This window comes from Spermophilus citellus, assembly GCF_964194105.1.
Source record: "Spermophilus citellus genome assembly, chromosome: 4".
In the NCBI taxonomy this organism is placed as follows: Eukaryota; Metazoa; Chordata; class Mammalia; order Rodentia; family Sciuridae; genus Spermophilus; species Spermophilus citellus.
The window spans coordinates 162,980,518-162,993,900 of NC_138185.1; the positions used below are offsets into that span (position 1 = coordinate 162,980,518).

Genomic DNA, 13,383 nt, shown 5'->3' on the forward strand with positions numbered 1-13,383 from the left:
CAGGGCTATTCTCCATTATTATTCAACTTGGGCTCTCTTATAATCCCAGAGCTCTGTGGTCTGAATTTTCATATTCTTCTGCTTCACTCCATTTATTTATTTCCTCATTTTCTCAGCAACCGTTAATTGAACAATGTGCCAGGTCCATTTCCCTCGAATGAGGCAAGATACCTCTTCTCAAAGGAGGGGTGCAGGGCAATAATTAGGTTACAGTGGTCTAAATTATAAAATCGAGGTATGCACGGAGGAGTTGCACAGGGGAGAGCAAAGAACGAACAAAGGCTTTTTGCGAATATAATAATACTCTGAAATCAAGTCTTAATGGTATATTAGATTTCCTCACTGCGACTGCATTTACACAAACCTTCTGTTTGCTTTCTTTTGTGTTTGTTTTCAGCTAGAGACCCATGGGTTTCCCCAATGTGTGTTTTTCAGTTTGAGCAATTTCAATAAGCAGTTCCCAAACTATTTTTGAAAAGGCAAATTAAACACAAGATCGTCTTCTAAAAACTCTCTGTGATGAGCAGATTGATATCTATCTCCCAGAAAACATGCCTGTCTCGTACATTAAACAATTTTTAAATGTTATAGTACATGAAAGAAAATAGAAAACTCCAAGCAAGGTTTCCTTTGCTTCACACTCTCTTGGTGATGTTCCTACACCGGATTTTGAGGATCACTATAATGAGAAATTGACTCTGATTCCTAGCTCATACATAGATTTAGGTAGTCAGAACTACAATTCCCAGTAAGCATCGGAGCCACCTGGGCTTGTGCTTGCCTCTGATTGGGTAAATAGCCATGATGACGACCAACCAGCGCTCCGGTTGTTGCTCTGTGGCGCTTTCCGCGGGGAACTGTGTGAAGAGTGGGGGAAACTTTGAAAGTTGGAAGCTGCACGCTTGGTACTGGAAAGTTTCTTGTGGGGAACAGTTGTAGGGAAGTGGGTATTCTCATTATTTCCGGTTCCCTTCCTGAGCCCGTGGATATTGCTGTCGGGGTGGCGGAGAGCCTCTTTGGATGCTGGGTAGGGCTCTTGACGGGAATCCCGCTTCAGGTCGGGTGGCCTTTGCGGGGATGTGGGGGGATGCTTGGAAGGTGCCCTTTGTGGGAGGAAGCTTTTTCCTCCCGTAACGTTTTCATCTCCCCTCTCCCAGGCGCACACATACCATCACCACTTAAGACAGATCGGGGTCTAGGGAATCCTGTCGTTAGGGGAAGTTCAGGGACGGTCTCACTTCAGGTGGTGTTGAAGAGCTTGGAATAATCTAGACTCGTTCTTGGATTCCAAGGCGGGCTCCACCAATGGTTTAGGTGTTTGACTTGCGCGTTTCTCAACTTCGTGTCTCAGTAGCCTTATCTGTAAAATGAGGTAAAACATCCAAATTTCAGATAGTATTGTTACTTCACAGTTTTCATTAAACGTCGAACAGGATTTTCCTTGGTGGCGGAGTGGAAAGAGCTCAATTTTCGGGGTTTAAGTTTCTCTCCTCGCCTCCAAAACACATAGATGGGCACACACGTACGCAGCAGGAAGAAACAAAGATGCCTTAATAAGATTATGAAACAAATATGTACAAAGTGTGATGGAAACGTTGGAGAGGAAGAGTCCTACTCTGGGGAAGCCCTTGTGGAGGGAGGTCAGGGAGGCTATAGGGTGCTTGAGTAACCTACCAAGATACCTTTTGGCTGGAGAGCAGGTTAGATGATGTTTGCTGAATGAACCAAGCGCTGTGTGCCAGCCACAACCTAAGTCTTTTAACCCCTCGCTGCTATCCTATGAAGTTGATATTAAAGTTACCTCCGTTTTACAGATGAGGTAACCAATATACTGGCAGGTAAGTAACTTTTGCCAGGAAGGACAGGATATGAGCCTTGCAATTTGATGTGTGAATGAACATACAGGACCCACCTTTCAAGTTTTAAAAATATGACCCTAAGAAGTATGGAATTTATTCTGTGGCCTGGGTGCCTGTGGGATGTTTTAATGGATAAAAGTAAGTTTTTAGAAAACTGGCAAGACTGTGGCACTGACCTAACTTTCTCAGGCCAGTTGGCAATTTCTTCCTATCAGCTCCCATAGCACTTAAATAGCAACACTTACTGCATGACTGTAGTTATTTGTGTATAGGTACATCTCTTTGCATTTCTCCACTTGTGTGTACACAAAGGGGAGGAAATCTATCTGAATGATTCTTCTGTCCCAGAGTTCAGCAGAGTTTATACTTAAGAAGTGTCTGTGGAAGGAACAAATTGAATGTTTTTTTATTCCTTTGTTTTTGTTTTTGGTAAAATGGGGAGTGACCAAAAACAGTATGCAGTAGTCCAGGCCTTGTTAAAACAAAGTTAGCAGATCGGTTATTGTTAAAAATCTCTGTAGTTTGGGGGTTACTTTTTTGGTTGTTGTTCTATTTTTGACCCACTGAATTTATCAGTCTAAATGGTATTATTGCCTGGAACTACCTGATCTGAAAAGATACTAAACAATAATCTAGCAGGTTGATGTCACTTTGTAAACTTTCTATTGGGGAAAACAAATCAATACTAAGAAATTCCCATTAGAAAATGAGGGTCATATATTTTATGTTTGTGGAATGTGTTCCAAAATATTACTGATAATTATATTGCTTTTTTTTCCCTGGAGCAATGATGAGTTCCTATTTCTACTCTTTTCAGAGAATGCTTTGCCACCTCAGGTGAGGTACACAGCCTTTCCTTTGTATGCATTATTATTGTTAGGGAAGTCATAATGATTCTGTTCTAGCTCTCCAAAAACAAACATTTCATGATCCTCATTTGCTCTCAGCAAGGTACAACAAAAATGAAATTTAATTGCATTGATATTATAAGCAGCTATTATAATAAAGAACAATTTGATTTATAGATAATAACCATAATAAATCTCATTTGATTCTGGTTTGTTTTGGCTCCTAGAAAAAAGGAAGGTTTAATATGATTCTGGACTTGCAGTAGGGTGTAATGGTTAAGAAGATAGGTCTCAGTCCGGTACAGTGGCGCATGCCTGTAATCCCAGCGGCTCAGAAGGCTGAGGCAGGAGGATCACAAGTTCAAAGCCAGCCTCAACAAAAGTGAGGCACTTAGCAATTCAGTGAGACCCTGTCTCTAAATAAAATACAAAATAGGGCTGGGGATGTGGCTCAGTGGTCGAGTGCCCCTGAGTTCAGTCCCCCGCCCCACAAAAAAAGAAGATAGGCCTCAGAGTCAGATTGCTGGGTTCTGAATCCACCATTTACTTTAAAAAAAATATTTTTATTAGTTATTGATGGACCTTTATTTATTTATTTGCTTATATGTGGTGCTGAGAATCAAACCTAGTGCATCACATATGCTAGGCAAGTGCTCTACCACTGAGCCACAACTCCAGCCCTATCATTTACTTTTTCTGTTAGCAGACATTTCCAGTTTAGTTTTCTCATATGTAAAAGAGGGTCCAATAATCTATTTTCCTTTTAGGCCTTTTGAAAATATTATATGTGATAATTAAGGTAAAGCTTTTGGAACAGTGCCTGGCAAAAAGGAGGTACTCAATAAATTTAGCTGTTATTGTTATAGTGCAATAAAAATAAAGACTTCTAGGGATGCTGTTTGGATATATGCCTTGAATTAATTACATATCCAAATAAACTATAAATATGCTGACAATCTTAAAATGCTATATAATTATGAAATATATAACAATATTTGTGGAATAAATATCAAAGAATTGTGTGAAATGCACATTCTGAGGTTGTCTTGTTTTGTGTGTTGAATAAATAGGTGTTTCCTCCTCTTTAAAGCCATCATTTTTTCTTTCTTAATCATTTACATATCACGTTTCATTTTGCACATGGAGAAACTTGAAAAAATTTTTAGTTTATAAAGTGTTTTGGAAAGCCTATCCACTATCATGTATATTATTTTCTGATGTTCTTTTCAAGGTTCTTCTTTTCTTTGCTGGATCTGGAAGCATGGGTAGCAAGAAACTAAGACGAGTGGGTTTAACTCAAGAGCTGTGTGACCGTCTGAGCAGACATCAGATTGTTACCTGTCAGGTAAAACTTAATAGTTAATTTTTTTCGTTGAGAGATTTTTATGCCCAATTAACTTTAAGTAAATATACTTTAATAATTCTTTTTTCTTTAATGGCTAATCACCTTAGCCATGTTCCTTTGTTTTATTTTTAATTTTTTTAAGTTGTAGATGGACACAATACCTCTATTTAATTTATTTATTTTTATGTGGTGCTGAGGATTGAACCCAGTGCCTCACTCGTGCTAGGCAAGCACTCCACCTCTGAGTCAAAACCCCAGTCCACTTTGATAATTCTTAAACCTGGAACATAAAAACTTAGGTTTGCCCCCCATCTTCTCCCTCCCATCCCCCCCCCAAAAAAAAGTTGAATGATGGTGCTTTTCCATAAGCCACTTAGTTTGCATTTCCAAATGTAATTTCATTTACTGAAATTTAATATTTTTGCATTTTAGGGGATGTAAGGTGAAATATACTCATACCATTTATTTGGGGCTGTACAGAAATTTTTATCTACTTTTGTAGTTACATAAGAAATTTTACTCAAATTAGGAGATGGTATTCAACATGGGAAATTTCTCTTGGAAGAGAAATTAATAGTTACAACTAATTTTTAGTACTATTTTCTTATTAATGAAGGCTGAGAAATACATAGAGCAAATATTGCATTTTTAATAAGCACTGTGATGAAATAATTTCCTTTCAGGAGGGGGGAAAAAGTTTAAGGATTTATTTTAGGATTTTATCCTTAACAAGATAGATTTCAGAGCATACTTGATTCTTTTTGAATCAGTTGGTATGTTAAGTGCATCTGTGGTTCCTCCATTATACATTTAATAATCCTCTTGTTCATATTTCAGAATGCTCTAAAAAGTATGAAATTTAACATTTTATTCCACATTCAGCCCTATTTTCTCTCAATTATCAAATACTTTATCTGAGTAAACTTTAAATTAGAAATAAACACCTTTTATTTTTTCAGTGCTCAGGATCAAATTCGGGGCCACATGCATGCTAGGCAAGTGCTCTGCCACTGAAGTGTACCCCAAGAAATACATTGCAACCTGACACTTTCTGGGTGCATACAAATATGCACCAGATTCTTTCTGGTATAGGCCCAGATTCTTTCTGGTACAAGTTCATATAAACCTGAATTGGATGCTACTGCTATGTAATGTTGCCTGGTATGTCTTCTGATATATGCTGATTGAACTAATAATTAGAATATAAGATTATATCATCATATTTTTAGTTAAGGCATGTTTAGGGGAAAAATACAATAAAAAAATGCATAGGGCTGGGGTGTGGTTCAGTGGTAGAGCATTTGCCTAGCATGTGTGAGGCCCTAGGTTCAATCCCTAGCACAGCAAAGAAGAAAGAATGCATAAATCTTTGATCTGCAAATAATTACATTTTTATCTACATATGGGCAATGTCAATTGAAAATTTCCTTTTATTCCAATATCCTTGTTTCACATTTGTGTTTAAAATATTCTCTTTGTCTCTTTAGGACTTTTTATGTCTTTCCCCACTGGAACTTATGAAGGTAACTGGCCTGAGTTACCGAGGTGTCCATGAACTTCTGCATATGGTCAGCAGGGCCTGTGCCCCACAAATGCAAACGGTATCATCTATTTTTTGATTTGATTATGCAATGATTTTTGTCTCATTTAAAATTTTTTTTTGGATGAAGCAAAAGTAGAGATGAGTACTTCAGAAGTATCAAGTATCTTACCATAATGTTAGTCCTCTAATGAGAATACATGTGAAAAATTTATGAGGTTTATAAAATCATACGAGACAATTCCTAAATGTAGGAATTAGGGAGCAACAGGAAGTTTTCTTTTTTCTGCAGCTAATAGTGGTATTTCAAAAGGTCATCTTTATTTGTCATTTATTTGGGTAAGATTTGAGGACTTTGTGGTTAAATTATAACATACTCAATTTTTGAATGTCCTTTTTTCTCTGTCATACTTAACTTTTACCATCATTACTTACTCCATATCATAAAATACATATACTTGCTTATTAACTGAACAAATAATGTCCAAAATGTTATCCTTACTCTTGGGAAAAGCTGAAGTTCTTTATAATAAGCCCTCATCAAAATGTACTTTTTTGTTTTGTAACTGTAGCTTTCCAGAATGTAGATTTTGAGCACAGTGGAAAGATCTTGTTTTCTCAGAACAAGAGTTGCCTAAAAGTCAGTTCTGTTTGCAGATGTATTTATTTGTATGGATTGCAATTTATTTACCTTATCTATTATCTTATTTTGAAATTTGGTAACCTTTCAATAAAGTAGGGTACAATTTCCTAAAAAAGGAAAGAAAGCAGGAATGTTGTTTCATTTGAAACTTCTAAAAACAATGAGTTATCTGAACTACAGATATTTTCCTTAGTTCACATTTAGCTTGTGACCTAAGGACCTTACAGATGGGATAGTCAGAAGGAGAATTAGAATCAGAATTAGAAATCAGAATTAGGTACTAGTCTTGGTTTATCATTGATTTCATTGCTTTGAACAGCTCTGTTAGCTTTCTATGGCTGTGACAAAGTACCTGACATAAGCATATAAGGAGGAAAGGTTCATTTAGGCTCATGGTTTCAGGGGTTTCAGTCCAAGATTAGTTGGTTCTTTTGTTTTTAGGCCTTTTTCCAGGCAGAACATTATGGTGGGGAGTGTGTGATAGAGCAAAGCTGCTCACCTCATGGTGGCTGGAAAGCAAAGAGACAAAATGTCCTAACATCCCCTTCAGTGAATGGCAAGCCTGCAGTGACCCAGCTTCCTTTTAGTAGGGCTTACCTCCCAGAGGTTCCACTATTTCTGAATAGCTCCACAGTCTGGTGCCCCAGCCTTTAGCAGATGGGCCCTTGGGGAACATTTATGTTCCATACCACAAGCTGTCTTTGTTTTATATGAGAAGGTAGAAAGTTTTAAAAAGTACATGTTGATTTTGTGACTAAATTCAAATTAAGTTGTTACTATATTCAAGGTTATAAAGAACCAGGGAAACCTTTTAATTTGACTTCTGTCATTTTAAATGGTAAATATCTAAGGCTTCGCACACTGTAATCCCAATGGCTTGGAAGGCTGAGGCAGAAGGATCTCAAGTTCAAGCCCAGCCTCAGTAACTTAGTGAGGCCCTATCTCAAAATAAAAAATAAAAAGGACTGGGGATGTGGCTCAGTGGTCAAGCACCCCTTGACCAAAAAAAAAAAAAAAAAAAAAAAAAAAGTACACACACACACATGTGTATGCACCCATGGCTAATTTCTAACTAGGGAGTTAAATAAACATGGGGAGGAAATTCAACTTTGGTTTCAACTTGCATCAACACTTGCAGGTGCAATCTCACCAAATACAATGCTAGAAGTAATAGTTTTCCTTTGGTTTGTACCTACTCTTGTAGTATTCTTTATGTTTGAGTACTGCCTTACGTATTAACTTAGCTTTAGTTCATTCATTCAAGAAAGTTTTTTTTTGTTGTTGTTGTTCATTTGTTTGTTCATTTATTTTTAAAACAACTATTTACTGAGTGCCAACCATGTGCCAGGTACTTTGCTAGGTACTGGCAATGTCATAGTGAACAAGATTGATAAAGTTCCTACTCTCATATAGCTTACAGTCTGGATGGGGAAGTCAGACCTTAAACAATTATGGAAATAATTATAGTAGTGCAAGGAAAAGTATGAAGAGCTTTGAAAATAACAAGGGACATTACTTAGTTTGAAGTCAGGAGGTGTATTGCTGTGGTCAAAAGACCTGACAAGAACAGTATAGAGGAGGAAAAGTTTATTTTGGCTCATGATTTCAGAGCTTCAGCCCATGTTTGGCTGACTCCATAGCTCTGGGCCTAAGATTAGGTAGAACATCGTGGCAAAAGGGTGTGGTAGAGGGAAGCAGCTCAGGATATGATGGCCATGAAGCAGAGAGAAACCCCTGCTCACCAAGGACAAAATATAAACCTCCAATGCATACCCCCAGTTACCTACTTTCTCCAGCCATACCCTGCCTGCCTGCATTTACCACTCAGATAATCCATATCAGTGGATTAATCAGTGATCAGGTTTTAGCTCTCATAATCTAATTGTTTTACATCTAAAACTTTTGGGGACACATATTCAAACCATAACAGGAGGACTTACTAAGGAAGCAACACTTAAGCTAAAAGCAAGTAAGCAGGAATCAGATTGTTAGTGCCTTGAAGACCATGTTAAAGATTTTGGACATTATTCCAAGAGTAATGGGAAGTCATAAAAGGCTATAATCTAAAGTGTGTTTTTAAATAATCAGTTTTTAATTCAGATAAGTGATTAAAAAGGAGCAAGAAAATATTCAGGAAGACTAGCTAGGTATTTGTTATTATATTCTAGACAGAAAGTGATTGTGACTAGGATTGTTAGTGTGGTATTAAAGTAGAGGGTATAAGGTTGATTAATATGAGAGATATTTAGGAGATGGAATTTGGCAATTGTGGGCAGTGGGAAATTATGGGAAAATGTCATAGATGATTCTCTGATTTTTGCTTTAAGGAACTGGGTAGTACCATTTCCTGAAATATGGAATAATGGAACAGGAGCAGATTTGAGGGACAGAGATCATGAATTCAGTTTAGTTCTTATCTAATTTAAGGCAATTGTGAAACATTTAGGGGAGATATGAAGTAGGCAGAAAAGTATATGGATTTGGACTTTGAAGAGAGATGAGCATTAGAACTGTGCATTTGGGAATCATAGGTATAAACATCACAGTGAAAGCCCTGGATATGGGTGAATATTGCCTGAAAAGTACATATAATAAGAAGATAAGTGTACCTAAGACTGATTCCTGAGAGATGCCAATATTTATAAGTCAGATTAAAGAAGAAGCAGTTACCAAAATAGAAGAAAGAGTAGTGTATTAAGTGTGGTGAAGCACCCTATAATCCTAGCTACTTGGGAGGCTGAGGCAGGAGGATCTTGAGTTCCAGTCTCAGCAACTTAGTGAGATCATGTCTCAAAATAAAAAATGAAAGGGGCTAAAGGTGTAGCTCAGTGGTAGAGCACCCCTGAGTTCAGTCCCCGGTATGGCGAAACCCAAAAACCAAACAGAAAAAAAAAATAGCAAAACAAATCAAAAAAGAAAAAGTAGTGTAATTTCATGTCACAAAATTATTTTTTGTCTCATCTGTATACATACTATTTATGAAGCCTTGTTCTATTAGTTCAGCTTGTTTTTGTTTTTCGATAATCACAAACTTTATTCTAGAACTTACACTTATGATTATAAGTGAAGTACTTTAATGTTGACAGATTGGACTGCCTTCTCATGTTGGTGAAGTGTCCCCATGTGCACCTATGTTGCCAGATTATATAGGTTATAGACAAAAAGTCTATGGAAGCATGCGACCACTGAAATGTTTCTTACATCAAAAAATGGAAACCTTGAGGTTGCCCCCTATCCTGTTCTAACTGAATGTATGTCTACTTTCCTAAGTAAACCTCTGTCTATGCCTTTGGGAAACAAATCATCAGTAAAAAGGAAGAAGATAAATTTTCCTATATTTATGTGATGAGATAATAGGTAAGAATTAAAATTTTTGAAGAATTTTTAATAACAGGAGAAATGCTTAGGATATAAATGCTTTGTGAAAAAGGAGGCTCTGAAATTGTTTATAGTGTACATACCAGTTTTGTAAAAATGAAAGTTTAAAAGCATATATGCATAGTTATGTATATATATACTATAATGTTAATAGTAGTTATTTCAGAATTTTGTTATTGGCTCTTTAACTTTTTTTTTTTTTTAATTCTAAATTGCTAAGATATGTTATGGTCTCTAATTAGGAAAAGGAAAAAAAAAAAAAAAGACCAGTAACAATTCTTGTGTGCACAGTAATAGTTTGGATATAAGGTGTTCTCCAAAAGCTTCTGTGCTAATGCAGGAATATTCAGAGGTGAAATTATTGGATTGTGAGAACTATAACCTAATCAGTCTATCCTAGGCAGATTGAATGGACTAACTTGGTAATTGTAGGCAGGTACGGTATGGCTGGAGGAGGTGGGTCACTGTGGTGTGCCCCAGAAGGATCCCTTTTCTCTGGGACCTCTCCCTTTGCTCTCTCTGCTTCTCAGCCACCATGAGGTAAGTAGCTTTCCCCCCCATGCCCTTCTGCCAGATGGTTTGTTTCACCTTGGGCCCAAAGCAATGAAGTCAGACCATGGTCTGAGCTGTTAGGAATATTCAACCATGGACTGAATCTCTGAAACTGGGAGTCAAAATAAACTTTCCTTCATTAAGTTTTTCTTATCAGGTATTTTGGTTACAAAGATGAAAAGCTGATTATTACACCCTCTTAAAGTAATTGTTGGCAAACCTCTCAGTTTCCATTTTTTTAAAAAAATTTTTCTTTTAGTTGTTAATGGACCTTTATTTATTTATATGTGGTGCTGAGAATCAAACCCAGTGCCTCACACATACCAGGCAAGCGCTGTAATACCGAGCCACAACCCGGCCCCTCCATTTCTTATTCTAGAGATAATTATACTTATGTGTAGTGTATATATAGGGTACTTACATGTAGGGTTGTGAGGATTAAAAGAAATAATATATGTAAAGTACTTAATACAGCAATGCTAGATGTTCAATAAATGTTTATTACCTTGTTCCATCCTCATTTTTTTCCTTTCTTTTCTTTAATTCCTGAATCAGCATTATCTGAGAGGGTCTGACATCATTTGCTCCATATTCTAGGGTAGTGACTATTTGTATAACTTTGCCCAGGAGAAGGCAAAACTAAACTGAAATATAGAAAATACTGTTACAGGGACTGGGGTTGTGGCTTAGTGGTAGAGTGCTTGCCTAGCACGTGTGAGACGCTAGGTTCGATCTTCAGCACCACATAAAAATAAATAAAATAAAGGTATTTGTTCAACTACAACTAAAAATAAATTTTAAAAAATAGACTGTTATAAAAAAAAGATTTTCTCAGAATCTCTTTTTAAATTTTTTTTAGTTGTAGATGGATACAATATCTTTATTTGTTTGTTTATTTTTATGAGGTGCTGATGATTGAACCCAGGGCCTCACACCTGCAAGGCAAGGGCTCTACCACTAAGCTTCAGCCCCAGCCCCATCAAAAGTTCTTTTTGATGAAATGCTAGAAAAATAAACATCCTTTAAAGTCAGGTAACATTTTAATGCCCCAGAAAATTAATAGAAGTTGTTTAAAGCTGGGCATGATAGTGTGTGCCTATAATCTCAGCTAGGAGGCTGAGGCAGGAGGATCATGAGTTTGAGGCTAGGTCTGGGCAACAAAGCAAGACCCTGAATCAAAAAAAAGATAATTTAAAAAACAGTTGTCCTTTCGGAGTGTTAAAATTTATTATTCTGAGTACATCCAAATTATCCAAACCAACAAATGAAATCACCAAAGTTCTTTGTATAGTTTCTTGTGGATGTATTCCTGAGATAAGAAAGGATCTCAGAGGAAACAGTGTGCAGTGTGGATATGGGGATGGAAAAGAAAGCAAGGAACTTTGCTGAATGTAAATGTTTAGTCTTCGATGAGAGTCTTAAAGAAAAGGAGAGATTAAAACCTAAAAAGAAAGAAAAGAAAGATCCTAGTGAACTGAAGGAAAGAGCATATTCTTCCAATAAAACACACAGCAGGGCCCACCATACCATATCCAGGTTGATACGGGGCTTATCACCTTTTCCATTACAGCCAGACTGGACTTACTGCAGTCAGTGGTGGACTGTCTGTATGTCAAGTGGATCCTATGTACAACCAATTGTGTAATGATTGAAATTGAGAAATGGGGGCAGAAGCATTAAATGGCTTTAAAGCTCACTAATGATCCATAATTTGAACCATTGCCATGCACATACAAAGAAGACTATGCAGATGACTACTTATTACAGAGAACAACTCAGCACAAGTATTACATTGTGGCCACAGTTGACCATGACCTTAAAGGATGAATCTGAATCACTAGAGTTTCTATCATGTACATTTCTAACTATAGATAGAACACTGAGCAGATGCCAGATGATTATGGAGCCTCTGATTGTAATTTTTACAAGATAAAGTTTCTCTGCCTCCCTTTGTCCAACTTTTTCTGTTGCAGTTCATTAAACATGTCATAACATGAATTATTCTATTCACCCATTTATTCTATTGTGAACTCAGTATGGTTAAATAGACTCACTTTTTAAAATATACTCATTTTTGATGTTTTGAAAATGAAAAAAGAAGAATTTCAGAATTTTATTATATAAAAGGAAAAAACCCTTCAGACATACTGTATAGTTTATTTTAGATAGATTTACTAGTACCCGCAATTTTTTTATCCCCATTGCTAATACCCTCCTTGAGCCACCATTATTTTTCTTTCCAATGGTTGCAAACTATCTTTCTGACAGAACTCCCAACTTCCAGTATTAGCCACCTTCAAGCTATTCTTTTAAACCAACCTGTGTATCTTTTCAAAGTGATAATTTGATGTATTATTTTCTTAGTGGTGGCTCTAACAAAAATTACCTTAGGTTGTTGATGTCAAACAAGAGGAAGTTATTCTCTCATAGTTCTGGAGGCCAAAGGTACAGACAGAGCTGCTGTCTCTCCTGATGCTCTAGGAAGATCCATTCCTTGCCTCTTCCAGCCTCCAAGGAGTGTTGGCATTATTGGCTTGTGGCTACTCCTTGTCTGGTCCATCTTTACATTGCTTTTTCCTCTATATATCGAATTTCTCTCTTCCTCTCTCATAAGGATACTTGTGATGGCATTTAGGGTCTACCCAGATAATTCAGTATTATCTTCTCATCATGAAGTCTTTAAGTAAATCACATTTACAGAGGCCTTTTTTCCAATAAAGTAACATTCACAGACCAGTTCCAGGGATTTGATATGGATATTTCTTAGCCTAGGAACCTCCCTTTAGCTGTTCTTCACAAAACAACTTGAGTTTGAAATGATAACTTGGTCATGTTGTTCCTGGTTGCTCTCAGCATGAACTCCAAACTTCTACAGAGCTCTTCGTGGTTAAGCCCAGTTCCTTCTCCAGCCTCATCACTTGCTGCTCTCAGCCTCACTCTTTCAGCTAAATGAACTTTTAAAATTTTTTTTAGTTTTATTTCGTTTCCATTTCCAATCTTTATTGCTTGAATTTTGTACATCCTGTTTGCCAGAAACATTCATATTTCTTTTGCTCATCTAATAGAGAAATAAAATATATCAGATTTCAGCTCAGTCTTACAGCACTTCAGTGAAACCTTTGTAGATTAAAAGGTCCAGATTAGTTTTACTATTTCTATGTCTCCCTTTTCCCTAATACACTGTCTCTTAATAATTGTATTGCAATTGCCCATTTCTA

The 13,383-nt window shown here is 36.8% G+C and overlaps 1 protein-coding gene and 1 pseudogene across 3 annotated transcripts in view; both read left to right on the top strand.

The window, feature by feature from the left end:
• Positions 1 to 858: 858 nt before the first annotated feature.
• RAD51B (RAD51 paralog B) overlaps positions 859 to 13,383 on the top strand; it is a 581,568-nt gene continuing 569,043 nt past the window's right edge. The window contains exons 1-3 of one of the 2 annotated variants that reach the window (XM_081288760.1): positions 859 to 1,027; positions 3,939 to 4,052; positions 5,540 to 5,653. In XM_081288760.1, coding sequence (XP_081144886.1) covers positions 3,969 to 4,052; positions 5,540 to 5,653 — 198 coding nt within the window. In that variant the 5' untranslated portion in view covers positions 859 to 1,027; positions 3,939 to 3,968. The remainder of the gene's footprint in view (positions 1,028 to 3,938; positions 4,053 to 5,539; positions 5,654 to 13,383) is intronic. The other variant, XM_081288759.1, reaches the window with a different exon arrangement.
• LOC308647369 (rRNA-processing protein FCF1 homolog) lies at positions 11,520 to 12,157 on the top strand (annotated as a pseudogene). The gene has a single exon. The product of its transcript is annotated as an rRNA-processing protein FCF1 homolog (transcript).